This window comes from Thalassophryne amazonica, chromosome 18 (genome assembly GCF_902500255.1).
Source record: "Thalassophryne amazonica chromosome 18, fThaAma1.1, whole genome shotgun sequence".
In the NCBI taxonomy this organism is placed as follows: domain Eukaryota; kingdom Metazoa; phylum Chordata; class Actinopteri; order Batrachoidiformes; family Batrachoididae; genus Thalassophryne; species Thalassophryne amazonica.
The window spans coordinates 69,276,558-69,290,410 of NC_047120.1; the positions used below are offsets into that span (position 1 = coordinate 69,276,558).

Consider the following 13,853-nt stretch of genomic DNA (forward strand, 5'->3'; position numbering starts at 1 on the left):
TTTCATTTCTTAGGGTGCAGAGGACCATGTGGGAGTGATGTTCACATTTCAATGAAGTACATTTGTTTCTGTCTTCAGCATATTAGAGTTGAAAGCAGGTATTATTGAGCTGAAGTGCACATTTTCAGCTTTAAATTGAGGGTTTTTGCAACCAAACTGAGTGAACAATGTAAGAATCACAGCACTAAACGTTACAGTAAAACTATGTGGATAACTGCAGTTTCACGGCGACTTGTGTTCTTTGTGTGCGATTCTGTCATTATTTATTTACGAACAGACAAAGACGTCTCGTGGCTTCAAGTGTTATATTTTTTCACTTGGAATCTGTTGCTGTTAACTGTCAGTTTGAAGACCAAAGAGTTGCCGCTTGCCGCGAAACACCAAAACATAACCTCTCCAAGGCGTCACAGAAACATTCGCTGCAGCCAAACAAACTATTTGGCAGATTCTAACAAAGAAACTCTGGTGAGCTCAGGAAGATGAAGAGCCCAGAAATAAGTGTGTTGGACGGCAGATGAATTCCCTGGCACACACAAGCTCTACAGCAGTTGGCCAGATCAAGAATGCCCCTCGAGAGGTGTGTCAGAGTCAAGAGAGTAAATGAAGAAGGTTTCCCACCAGATACAACCAGTAATATGTCTTGAAAAGAAGAAAGATAAACTATAATTTAAATAAAATAAATACCTTCATATGAATGTAAGTGATGGAGCTCCTGAAGTCCCAAGGTGGTATTTTTCATCTTGTGCATGTGGGAGCAAGTTAAATTTGGAGGTTTCTCCATTTTAATAAAGCTGTAGTCACATGTGACCTGCAAGATGCACAGATTTTTGTTGTTTTTTATTTGCTTTTGACTTGGCCACGTTGCTCGAGGTCACCACAGTGGATCTGGTATGAGCCACATGAGGAGGTTTGACGCCCTACCTGACCCAACAGAAGCTCCACAATGAGGAACACACATGCAGCCCCTGGTGTTGCTGAGTGGCCTACTAACCGAGTGCTAAACAGCATCAACTCTGCTTAACGCCTGAGATCTGATGGGAACAGGCTCTGTTCCAATTCAAGGGCTGCATCCTTCTTAGGCTGTGTCCTACCTTCTTAGAATAAGCCTTCGGTGACCACGGCAGCTGAACCAACTGTTCTGAAATTAGACGATCTTGCCCCGGATCATTTTGGTGTTGCATCATTGGCTTTTCCCACCCCTACCTCTTGTTACCTAGCAACCTTGACAGCTGCATGCAGCAAGCTGGCTTACTGGGTGTAACCCACAGTTTAGTAAGCACTTTTCAGTACGTATATATACTTATAGAAATGATTTATTTCTAAATGCAAATGGAGCCCAAAATTGTCCTTTTACTTTACCAACCATTTTGCCTTGAAGGGGGCAAAATCATGCTGTGACTCTTGGGAATTTGTATGATAAGAAGGATGCACCTGTTGTAGCCTTCATTTGTGGGGGACAGAAGGCTGCATTCGTTGGCCACACTCCAAGCAGCCTTTGAAATTGTACATCCTCATGGCAGCGGTGGTGTAGACCCTGGGTCCATAGAGTTTTTTTTTTTTTCTGTTGGAAACATGCTGTGGGTGGGGGGGCCCTCCTCATGACATGTTCCTATGACAACTAGAAACAGTTAACGACTAACTTAGACATGTTATAATGTCCAATAAAACATACTCATCTGGAGCAAAGAATCAAGCATCTGTTCAATCTGCTGTCTTAGATGACTTTTTTTTCATCTCTATTGTGATAGATTTTGAACAGTGACGTCATGGTGTAACTCTGAAAAACAAGGATTTTCAATGTTTCTGTGTTGGCTCTCAGTTGTCCAGGTGGTTTCCATAGTAGAGAAGCTTGAATCTTCAACTGGACTGGGTTGCTTGATGTGAGGACGTTTCGCTTCAAATCACAGAAGCTTCCTCAGCTAAAATTCTTGCTCTGGTAGTCTGACTTCTGTCTTGACTCTTGTAGAGTCAAGAATCAAGACAGTCAGTCGAATCAAGACAGTCAGTCTCCTACAAGAGTCAAGACAGAAGTCAGACTACCAGAGCAAGAATTTTAGCTGAGGAAGCTTCTGTGATTTGAAGCGAAACGTCCTCACATCAAGCAACCCAGTCCAGTTGAAGATTCAAGCTTCTCTACTAAGGATTTTCAACTTAAAGTGCTCCAAGTAGGTGCACAGAAAAAAACCTTCTGCTATGAAAAAAGATGCTGGAGGTGGCACCATTCAGTTGCATATGCTGTTCTCATTTACAGCACCTGAAACAAGATGCTGCCACACAGAATAAAACACTATATGGACACGAGGCCGAAGAATGCAGCCTTTAAAGGACACGACTCCTGAATTGAGACGCAGCCCGAGTGTGCACAGAAAGGAATGAGTGCTGCATGATGCACAGTGAAAGTTCAGATTTCTGATGGTGAATAATTTCTTTGCTTGCTCACGAGATGGAACAAACACCACTGTAGTAAAGCAAAAGTGGCTCAAACAGAATCTTTCCCTTGAAATAATCATGAACTTATTACCTGGGCTGTAGCAGAGTTATCTAGTTATCTTAACCCGGCCACGACAGCACTTGCCAAGCTTGCTAGCTTGGCTAATTAGTACGTAGCTAGCTTGAAAACAAGCTTGTTCCGCGCTTTAATGATGCCAAAGTGTTTGTGTGGTAAATTCAGCTGCTTTCCTGTTAGTAATTATAATAAGTGATATATCACTCCATTTGTGACATTAGATAATTAATGCCACACTCAAAACAAAATAGCTTTTAGCCCCGCGATGATGCACAGATTACATGATCAAATTCCCACTGGGGCCGAGTCGATTACAGCGGGAAGAAACATCACACTCAACTCATTTTAACGGGGCTTTTTTTTCCCTGAGCTTTGTTGTTTTCCATGTGAAACTCTGTGCCTGACCTTCAAATGCTTCAAATAGAACAGAGGTCTAGAAATAACTGCTTACAACATGAACATTTGGGAGCCATGAAAAACCACCTTTTCACAGAATTACATCTTTCTTGAAATTCTGGACACCTGTGCAATGTAAGAAGGTAACAACTCACATCTCAGTCACTCGTGAAGGTTCACGAGCACTTTCAGTTTAAAAGCATCGCTGCCCCTTTTTTTTTTTTTTTTTTTTTTTTTTTTTTAACCAAAAACTGTAAATCTGTACTGTGAAACATTGGAACGCTCCAGGGATAGAATGGAGTCGCGTTCTCTCTTCCACTAACACAATTAAACATTTGAAAACAGTGTTGTGTAAAGGAGTTTGACCTTGTCACCCTCGTGAGGTGACCCCAGCCCCCCCACCAACACAGACTCTGATTTGTGGAGCTAAAATGAATGGAAATAAATCACAAGAGATTGGTCGAAACAGCTGCATACTAATCAGTCTATTACCCACAAGAGAGCTCTAATGGGTGCGTGTGTGTGTTTGTGGGGGGAGTGTTGGGTCACCTTCTCCACCCTGACGTCGCCGTCAGTGGCGGTAAGTGTGTGTGTGTTTGTAGTTAATTGTAAAATGCAGAGGCAGGAGTTCATTTGATTTGCTGTGAGGAAAATTGAATGTGGAAACATTCCCCCCCGGGTGTCCTGTTGCTAATCACCGCGTTGCGAGCAGAACATTACCCTGGTTGCTTTAGCGGTTGGGAGGTCTTAAAGCTACAGTGTGTAAAATTCTGTGGCGTTTATTAGCAGAAATGGAATATAACATTCTGTCTGTTCATTAGTGTTTAATTACCTGCAACAGTGAATCGATGTGTTTTAATGAGCGCTTAATATCTGCATGGGAGCGCGCCCCCTCAGGGAGACCGCCATGTTGATGCAGTAGCCCAACAGCAATGTACTTACTGCACCTTTCATATTTTGCAGCAAAGCTGGAAGGCTAAAAATGACAGCTGGGCAATAATTAAAAATTTTAATCACATGATTTCCATGATTAATCGCATTGTTATACGCAAAAACCAAAAATGAATTAAAAAGTAGTGTATAGCACAATTTTATTTTAAATGTTCTGCCATATGAACGAAAGTGCCATAAAGTTTGTTCGGCAAACACTTAACAACAGCATTTTGTTTCTGCAGTTGCAGTTAAATAAAACTAAACGATGGTTACCCAGTGATGTCCGGTCGTCGCCAGTGAGAGCAACAGCAGGTGCACATTTTAAAGTTGTGCCTTTTGCAGTCCTCTCCTTTATGGTGCGTTGTGAAGGAATCTCATACGTGCATCATTTGTTGCGATTGCATTTGCGAGCTTCTCTTGCCTTTGTTTATCTATAGTTCTTCCACACGCTGCATCTAACGTGTCGCAGTGTGTTTCGTCGAATGATTTGCTGGTATCACCTGTGTGCGCTGTGTTTAGGTGATATTTAAGACTCAAAGTACTCCACTGATAAGAAAATGCAGCTTTGCAGTGGCTGCAAATAACTTTGGTTCTGTCGACTACACCGTCTGGAAGCACATTAAAATGAAAACGGCCATGTAAACGTTCCGTGCCCTTCTCCATGTCCGCGGCAGCAGTCAGCAACACACTTGGGAAACAAAAGCCTGTGACCAACAGTACAGTACTTACAGTACTTACAATAAAAAAAACTGTGTTAACGTGCAATAAAAAATTGTCAGTGTTATTTAATTAATGCGTTACGCGTTAACTCGCTCAGCCCTAATAAAGATAGAAGAGGAATCAGTGGTCACTCCCTGATACACCGTCTACTAGTTGCTAGCACAGGCTAACGGTTTTGAGAACCCCCATTTTTGGCGGCTCACACGTTTCTTATCACAAAAGAAGGCGAGAGAGCATGAATCCCCATCACCAAAGAAACAAAAACATGACAGGAATCAAAATCGTGACCGGCGACGGCATAATGCAATCTGCAATCTCACCACTAGATGCCAGTCAACACTACACACTGTAGCTTTAAACAGCTCTTGTTCTCCTGCACTTTGAGGGAGGAGATAAAAAAGATAAAAGGCTACAGTACCTTTCTGATGGCCTCGGCCCAATGTCACAAACCCAGAGGAGATGAAGTTGTGAAGCTCAGGACCTCCGCTGCTGCGGATGCTCTCCTTCCCGTAGTGGAGACCTGCTCATGCACACGGGGCCGCCAAACATGCAAAACACGGATGCAATCAGACATGAAGTCACAGTTTTAGATCATTCTCATCAGGAAATCATTGCAACATCACAGCTAATCAGTGAAGATGAACCGGTTCTCTGCTGCAGGAACTAATACTTGAAATGGGGAGAAAGTTGCAAAAGTTTCTAGACTTTTCCAAAGCCTGGGAACATAACCTGTAAAAAATTCAGTGAGTAAATGAATAGATGGATGAATGAATGAGTCCATCCCCTCCATATTGTTGGTGTGAGAACTAAAAACAGTAAATGGTATCATCTGGCAACCTGCTGCACCAACATGAGGTCAGTGCAGGACAGCACTCACTCACTCACTCACTCACTCACTCACTCACTCACTCACTCACTCACTCACTCACTCACTCACTCACTCACTCACTCACTCACAGTTCAAAGAATCTATCACATATAAAGTGTCATAGTACTTGCAATCAAAGTCTGAAATCAAGACATCTGGTAAGACATCTGGGAGAAACTGAATCATGGATGGTTATTGTTGATACAACTGGATTCTAAATTGTCTTCCACAGAATGATGCGCTCAAAGTGTGAAATCAAAGTTCTCAAAATAGATGTTCCCCCCACAATCACTAATCCATGCCACCAGGTCATATCATGTAACAAACTTATTACTATGTATCAATTCCAAGGGCCTATTTGAGGCCATAACCAACTATTACCAGACACACAGTGTGGTCTCAGCTGCCGCCCGGCCTGATCAGTCCCATGTAAGAGTTTTATAAAAGAAAAATAAAATTAAATTAAACATCAACAGAAATTTGTTTTGTTTGCCTTCATCATAGGGCCATAACTGAATAATATACTTTCATTGAATATGAAAACTGTATTCCATAAAGTGTTGAAGTTATAGCCAATGTTAAGGGTTTTTTTGTTGTTGTTGTTGTTGGCTTTTTTTTTGGTCAAAAATCAGGTTTTTACTGCAAAACTATGCATGGCTATAGGATAATAACAACACATCATCTAGTCATCATCCAGATAGAAGATGCTGCTGCATGAAAATTCAGTAAGGTATGTCTTCTATAATACATTCCAATTCTAAAGTAGAACTCAATTAGAGTATACTAAGGTATAGCTAAAAAAAAAAAAAAAGTATAGTAGAGTAGAGCCACTTAGATGCCTGGTCTTGAGAACCAGGGATGATGGGTTGAAAACCTTTTTTATCCCATGGGAATGCTCCCTACTCACCTAAGCGGCTCAAGAAAATGAACATCATGTACGAGGTCTGTCCATAAAGTAATGGTCCTTTTTATTTTTTCAAAAACTAGATGGATTTCATTCATATGTTTTTACGTCAGACATGCTTGAACCCTCGTGCGCATGCGTGAGTTTTTCCACGCCTGTCGGTGACGTCATTCGCCTGTGAGCACACCTTGGGAAGGAGTGGTCCCGCCCCCTCGTCGGATTTTCATTGTCTGGAAATGGCGGAATGAAAAGGACTTTTTTCCATCAGAATTTTTTCAGAAGCTGTTAGAGACTGGCACCTGGAAACCATTCGAAAAATTTATCTGGCTTTCGGTGAAAATTTTACGGGCTTCACAGAGAATAAGGACTTTAACTACAGCTTTAAGGACCCCTTTAAGGACGCTCGGCGCGCCGCGCTCCGAGCTGCGACGACAAAGCACAAACCACTGTATCATTTCTAAACGGATGGCTCTGTGGATACGAGACCGTCGTGTGCTCTTTCTCTGGTTATCACAAGAGCTGGACATCAGCCATTTTCCGGCAGATTTCACGTTTAACGAGATTTTGTCATGGAAAGCCACGTGGAGGATTCGTGCGTCACGACCGATTCGCTTTGGAAGCGAGACAAAGGAACACCTCCGTTTCGGAGTGTTAGAGGACAAGTTGGGACATGCCTATCTCGGCTTTCAGTGCTTACCAGTCGAGTGAGTATAAGAGAAATTGTGGAGAGGTGGACATGTCCAAAAATATAAAAATAAAAAGGACCGTTACTTTATGGACAGACCTCGTATATAAGTGATATTTACACAATAAGGGTAGTAAACAACATATATAACAACATATAGAAGAAATATAGTTACTACATAATATTAGGTGTTAGCTTCTAAGGGCCTGGTCCCACTGGGGAGAGGATTAATTGCGCATGAATTAAGTATACAAATTACGGGCGTTCGTTGTCATCCGCAACAAAAATGGCTACAAATGACAACTGTCCCAGTATGAATTATGGATATATTAATATTATATATAGCGAATATATGATGAACAATCACGGTTGTATAACGCATGTAGTGAGGAAACGGATCTGACACATTGCGATTATCATGGCAGTATTACGGGTGTATTATAAATGCATCGCGCATTGTGTTGCGCGTGCATGGCATCTGCATTGTGGTCATAAAAGAAGCGCACTCGGGCCGTCGGCATCACTATTCACACCAACAATACAGGCTCTGGAGCAATTGCTGGACTTGGACAAGTTGATTGGAGTAAACAAGCAGTGAACAGGGTGAGTTGTTGGGAAAGTGTAAGTACACGGACCCACAACAGGGGGCGCAAATGAACGGACAATGGAATAGGTCAAATAACAACACTTTACTGTTGCGAACGTGCACAACAAACACAACAGATTACACAATAGATCAAAGGTCAAATTACAAGGTGTCGTGTGGGCAGGCTCGAAGATAGGAGACGCCTGTCCAAAGCAGAACCGGAACCACACGATTTCCTCCGCCACCAGACCCCGGGAATACTGGAGCCGCCAAGTCCCGAACTCCCAGGTGGCCACTGCCTCCGCGTGTCGGACCTGGTACTGCTGGCGAGGAACAAAAACACAATTAAACGTGGGTGCGTCTGCACCCAGCAATCTGCACGGCAGGGAAGCTACCTCCACCTCTCGTTGGAGAAAAAGTCTGTTATCACTCACAAAAATCACAAAAAGGGCTTTCTATCAAGCAGTCAGGCTGAGGATATTACCTTTCAGGTAGAACGATATCTCGGCAAAGAGGTGGAGATGACGTCTTGCTGATATACCGATGCAGATCAGATGAGTGGTGACAGCTGTCACAGGTGATGAGTGTCAGCTGTCACCCCGGTTGCTCCTGTGAGGCGGCAGCGCCCTCTGGTGCCTGGAGCCCGCACTCCAGGCAGGGTGCCCTCTGGTGGTGGTGGGCCAGCAGTACCTCCTCTTCAGCGGCCCACACAACATGAGTGGTGACATCAGCGGATCGCACCAGAGCGCAGCTCGTCTGAACGATTATAACAAGAAGTTAAATCTGTTATAAACATAGGAATAAATACTGTAACAGCTGCAGACAAGAAGGAAAAAACACGCAGCTGTTCCTTGACAATGTAAACAAGTCAAATAATTACCTTTTTAGGCGGCTCAAAATGCTTTCTGCAGCTTATTAGCCGTTCGCGCGCGCACAGCTGCAGCTTCCTCTCTTATTCAGGAGGTGATTAGAGCTGTTTTCAACAGCCAATTTGCAGAATAAAATGATTAATCCACCACAAAATAATTATTTTATATAGACAGCATCCAGCGCACAGCGTGTGGCAGCCGGTAGAACAAAGAATGGCGTCCAGCTCTGAACATCCGCCGCAAATCAGTTGCAAAGCAGATGTAATAAAAACACTTTATTCGTGGCCAATTTGTATGCAGTCGCTACAACTTATTTTGGTCCGTGATGTGGACATGATGGGCACGCAAAATATACGTTTTACACACTGTCCCAGTCCGCTGCCAAGCCGCAAATCCTTCTCAGTTGCGGATATCAGCAGATGATGGTGAATATACAGAGCATAGATTGAGTATTGAGTATGTATGGAGTATGTAAGGTGGATGTCATCCGCAGCCAAAATTTTGTGCAGCTCAAAAATCCTCAAAACGGAAATCGTGCCTCTGCAGACGATTGCGGACATGTGCGGGTGTCGGCCGACTCATACAATCATGTTTCACGCATATTGTGGATGTTAAGCGAATATGAGCCAATTTTGTGCTCAATCCATATGCAAATCCTCCTACACACCAGTGGGACCAGGCCCTAAAACCTAAATATTCATACAGGAGAAGGTTGTGGTATACGTATATCTAGTCTGGAGACTAGTAGTAAAATTAAATTATAGCCAGTAGGCTACGCTTTAAATATGGTTATTTTATAATAGAAACAGAAGCTATGCTGTACTATGAATTGGGTATCTGTCTAAAGTTCACCCTGCTAGCTTACTATTGGAAGACAAAATACATATTCTATATGATTTCTAATGGAAACCCCAAACTTAGATACTATATGTTGATAACTATTAAAGAACCCATAAACTGAAGAATAATTAAAAATCTCCACCATGTAAAATAAAAATGTAAATCATGAAAATTTGCTAACTGTAGCTAGATGAGCTACCATTAAATTAGCCGTTAATAAGCCAACTGTACCTTGCTAGCCAACAAGGTTAAACAAAGCCGGTAACTAGCATATAAAGTACAATAGTGTAGTTTAACCCTACAATATCGGCATTAACAAATATATATAACAACAAATGTGAAATGTGCATGTGGAATCTCTATGTCCACACTTAGTGAAACTATAGTGCCTGGAAAAAACTTTAACATTGGAGCCACATGCATAACGACGACGACGGCAGATGTATCGTTCATTACACAGACTCACACTGCACGCACGCACGCAAAAAAAAAAAAACAGCACAAAAAAACCCAATAGACTCCTTCAATGAATTTTGCTGGTGTTTGGACCCCAGAAAAAAAAAAAAAACCTACATAAAAAATAAATTACAGAGGAGGAGGCAGCACAGTGACTTAGTGGTTAGAACTGTTGCGTTGTAGCAAGAAGGCCATAGGATCAATTCCCACCTGTGGAGTTTGTATGTTCTCCCTGTGTGGGTTCCCTCCACTCCCACATCCAAAGACATGCAGGTTAGGTGGACGAGAACTTTAAATTGTCCGTAGATGTGAATGTGTTTGTTTGTCTGTATGTGACTCTGCAATAAACTGGTGTCCTGTCCAGGATGAACCCGGCATCGCACTCTGTGACTGACAGGCTCCAAATGGATGGATGGATAAATTATGGAGGATAACATATAAAGTGTAAAACACACTTATTTCCAGTGTGTTCTCATGATGGGCACAAACAGCATGATATAAAAATAAATACACATGTAAAATAACAGAAATAATAACAGTTGTTAGAAACGCTAACAACTTTTTAATTTTTAAAATCTAATTTCCCAGTATTTCTGCAGAGAAATGACAGTTTAATGGAGATTTAAGTCAACAATCTTGAAGTAATACTACTACACTTAAATATGTGTCCTCTGATATGTGACCTCTGATTTTGATACAATGTCATTTCCACCACAGCTTTCGTTAATAACATTAACCATGAGCAGCCACTTTTATAAAGTAAACATTAACTCTGTTTTACCTAATGATAAGGTATTCTGAGTTACCCCTTCATACGCAGATTCAAGTTCCAAACTCAAACCATCTTCTATCGCTGACACCAATAAAGCAGAGTCATCTGCATCTTCTTCTTCTTTGTCTTTCGGCTGTTCCCGTTGGGGGTCGCCACAGCAGATCAATCGTTTCCATCTCACCCTGTCCTCTGTATCTTCCTCTGTCACACCAACCACCTGCATGTCCTCTGTCAGCACATCCATGAACCTCCTCTTTGGTCTCCCTCTTCTCCTCCTGCCTGGTGGCTCCGTCCTCAGCATCCTTCTCCCTATATACCCTGGGTCCCTCCTCTGCACATGCCCAAACCATCTCAATCTCGCCTCTCTGACTTTGTCTCCAAACCGTCCCACCTGAGCTGTCCCTCTGATATGTTGATTCCTAATCTTGTCCATTCTTGTCACTCCCAAAGAGAATCTCAACATCTTCAGCTCTGCCACCTCCAGCTCTGCCTCCTGTCTTTTTGTTAGTGCCACCGTCTCTAAACCATACAACATAGCTGGTCTCACTACTGTCTTGTAAACTTTCCCCTTCACTCTTGCTGATATTCTTCAGTCGCAAATCACTCCTGCCACCTTTCTCCACCCACTCCACCCTGCCTGCACTCTCTTCTTCATCTCTCTACCACACTCTCCATTACTTTGAACAGTTGTCCCCAAATATTTAAACTCCTCGACTTTCACCACTTCTACTCCTTGTAACTGCACTATTCCACTGGGCTCCCTCTCATTCACACACGTACTCAGTCTTGCTTCTACTGAATTTCATTCCCCTTCTCTCCAAAGCATATCTCCACCTCTCCAGACTAGACTCAACTTGCTCTCTATCTCACTACAGATCACAATGTCATCTGCAAACATCATAGTCCATAGGGACTCCTGTCTGATCTCATCTGTCAACCTGTCCATCACCACTTCAAACAAGAAATGACTCAGAGCTGATCCTTGGTGTAATCCCACCTCCACCTTGAATGAGTCTGTCATTCCTACTGCGCATCTCACCGCTGTCACACTATTCTTGTACATGTCCTGCACTACCCTAACATACTTCTCTGCCACTCCAGACTTCCTCATACAATACCACAGCTCTTCTCTTGGCACCCTATCATAAGCTTTTTCTAAGTCCACAAATTCAAATTCAAATTTCACATTCAAATTTATTAATTTATATAGCACCAATTCATGATAAAATCATCTCAAGGCACTTCACACAAAAAACAATTAAAAATTTAAAACACAATAAAAAAAAAACGACCATAAAAGAATACAAGAATAAAAACACTTCATAATACTAATGATAAAACAGAGAAAACAAATGAGTCTAAACGTGACTTAAAAATCTCCACAGTATCCGATTGCCGAATCGTTCCACAGAGCTGGGGCACGGTAGGAGAAAGCTTTGTGACCGGCAGACTTTTTTTATTCACCCTGGGAACACACAGAAGTCCTGCACCCTGAGAACGCAGGGCCCGAGCTGGTACATAGGGGCTTACCAGGTCAGCCAGATAGGGAGGTGCAAGTCCATGAACAATTTTATAAACTAATAACAGTACTTTAAAATACGATCTTGCAGGAACAGGAAGCCAGTGCAGGGACGCCAAAACGGGTTTAATGTGGTCAAACTTTCTGCTTTGTGTCAAAAGTCTGGCAGCAGCATTTTGAACCAGTTGAAGACCCCTAATCCTGGACTGCGGTAAGCCAGAAAATAGAGCATTGCAATAGTCCAATCTAGAAGAGACAAATTGTTGGGAAAGTGTAAGTACATGGACCCACAACAGGGGGCGCAAATGAACGGACAATGGAATAGGTCAAATAACAACACTTTACTGTTGCGAACGTGCACAACGAATACAACAGATTACAACAATGGACAAAATTCAATTCACAAAGGTGTCGTGTGGGCAGGCTCGAAGATAGGAGACGCCTCTCCGAAGTAGAACCGGAACCACACGGTTTCCGCCGCCACAGGACCCCGGGAATACTGGAGCCGCCAAGTCCCGAACTCCCAGGTGGCCACTGCCTCCGCGTGTCGGACCTGGTACTGCTGGCGAGGAACAAAGTACAGTTAAATGAGGGCGCGTTTGCACCCAGCAATCCGCACGGCAGGAAAACTACCTCCACCTCTCGTTGGAAAAGGAGTCTGTTATATAACGCACAAAGTCACAAAAGATTACTGTCACACAGTGAGCTGAGAATATTACCTTCCAGGTAGAACGATATATCGGCAAAGAGGTGGAGACGTCGTCCTGCTGATATACTCCTGCCGATCAGATGATTGGTAACAGCTGTTGCAGGTGATGCGTGACAGCTGTCACCCTGGCTGCTCCTGTGAGGCGGCTGCGCCCTCTGGTGCCTGGAGCCCGCACTCCAGACAGGGCACCCTCTGGTGGTGGGCCAGCAGTACCTCCTCTTCTGGCGGCCCACACAACAGGACCCCCCCCTCAACGGGCGCCTCCTGGTGGCGGCGGTAGAAATCGGCCAGGAGGGCCGGGTCCAGGATGAAGCTCTTCTTCACCCAGGAGCGTTCTTCAGGTCCGTACCCCTCCCAGTCCACCAAATACTGGAAGCCCCGGCCCATCCTACGGACATCCAAAAGCCGGCGAACAGTCCAAGCCGGCTCGCCATCGATGATCCGGGCAGGAGGCGGTGCCGGGCCCGGAGTACAGAGGGGTGAGGTGTGATGTGGTTTAATCCGGGACACGTGAAATACAGGATGGATCCGCAGTGAGGCCGGCAGCTGAAGCCTCACTGCGGCTGGACTGATGACCTTCTGGATCTTGAAAGGGCCGATGTAATGGTCCTGTAACTTGGGGGAGTCCACTTTGAGGGGGATGTCTCTGGTGGATAACCACACCTCCTGCCCTGGCCGATACGCAGGGGCCGGGGTCCGCCGACGGTCTGCATGGGCCTTTGACCTCATCCGGGCCCTCAGCAAGGCAGAACGGGCGGCACGCCACACCCGACGGCACTTCCGTAGGTGGGCCTGGACCGAGGGCACACCGACCTCTCCCTCAACCACTGGAAACAAAGGAGGTTGGTACCCCAGACATACCTCGAAAGGGGAGAGGCCGGTGGCTGACGACACCTGGCTGTTATGGGCATACTCGATCCAGGCCAGATGGGTACTCCAGGCCGCCGGGTGCGCGGCTGTCACGCAACGCAGGGCCTGCTCCATCTCCTGATTGGCCCGTTCTGCTTGCCCGTTGGTCTGGGGATGGTACCCGGATGAGAGACTCACCGTGGCCCCCAGTTCCCGGCAGAAGCTCCTCCAGACGTGTGAG

At 44.3% G+C, this 13,853-nt stretch overlaps 1 protein-coding gene across 1 annotated transcript in view; it reads right to left on the reverse strand.

Annotated features, from left to right (window-relative positions):
• Nucleotides 1-13,853, reverse strand: part of LOC117530869 (protein shisa-6) — a 184,729-nt gene that overhangs the window by 148,484 nt on the left and 22,392 nt on the right. Inside the window, 1 exon segment of the mRNA XM_034193817.1 lies at nt 4,974-5,075. Within this exon segment, the coding sequence (XP_034049708.1) occupies nt 4,974-5,075 (102 nt within the window).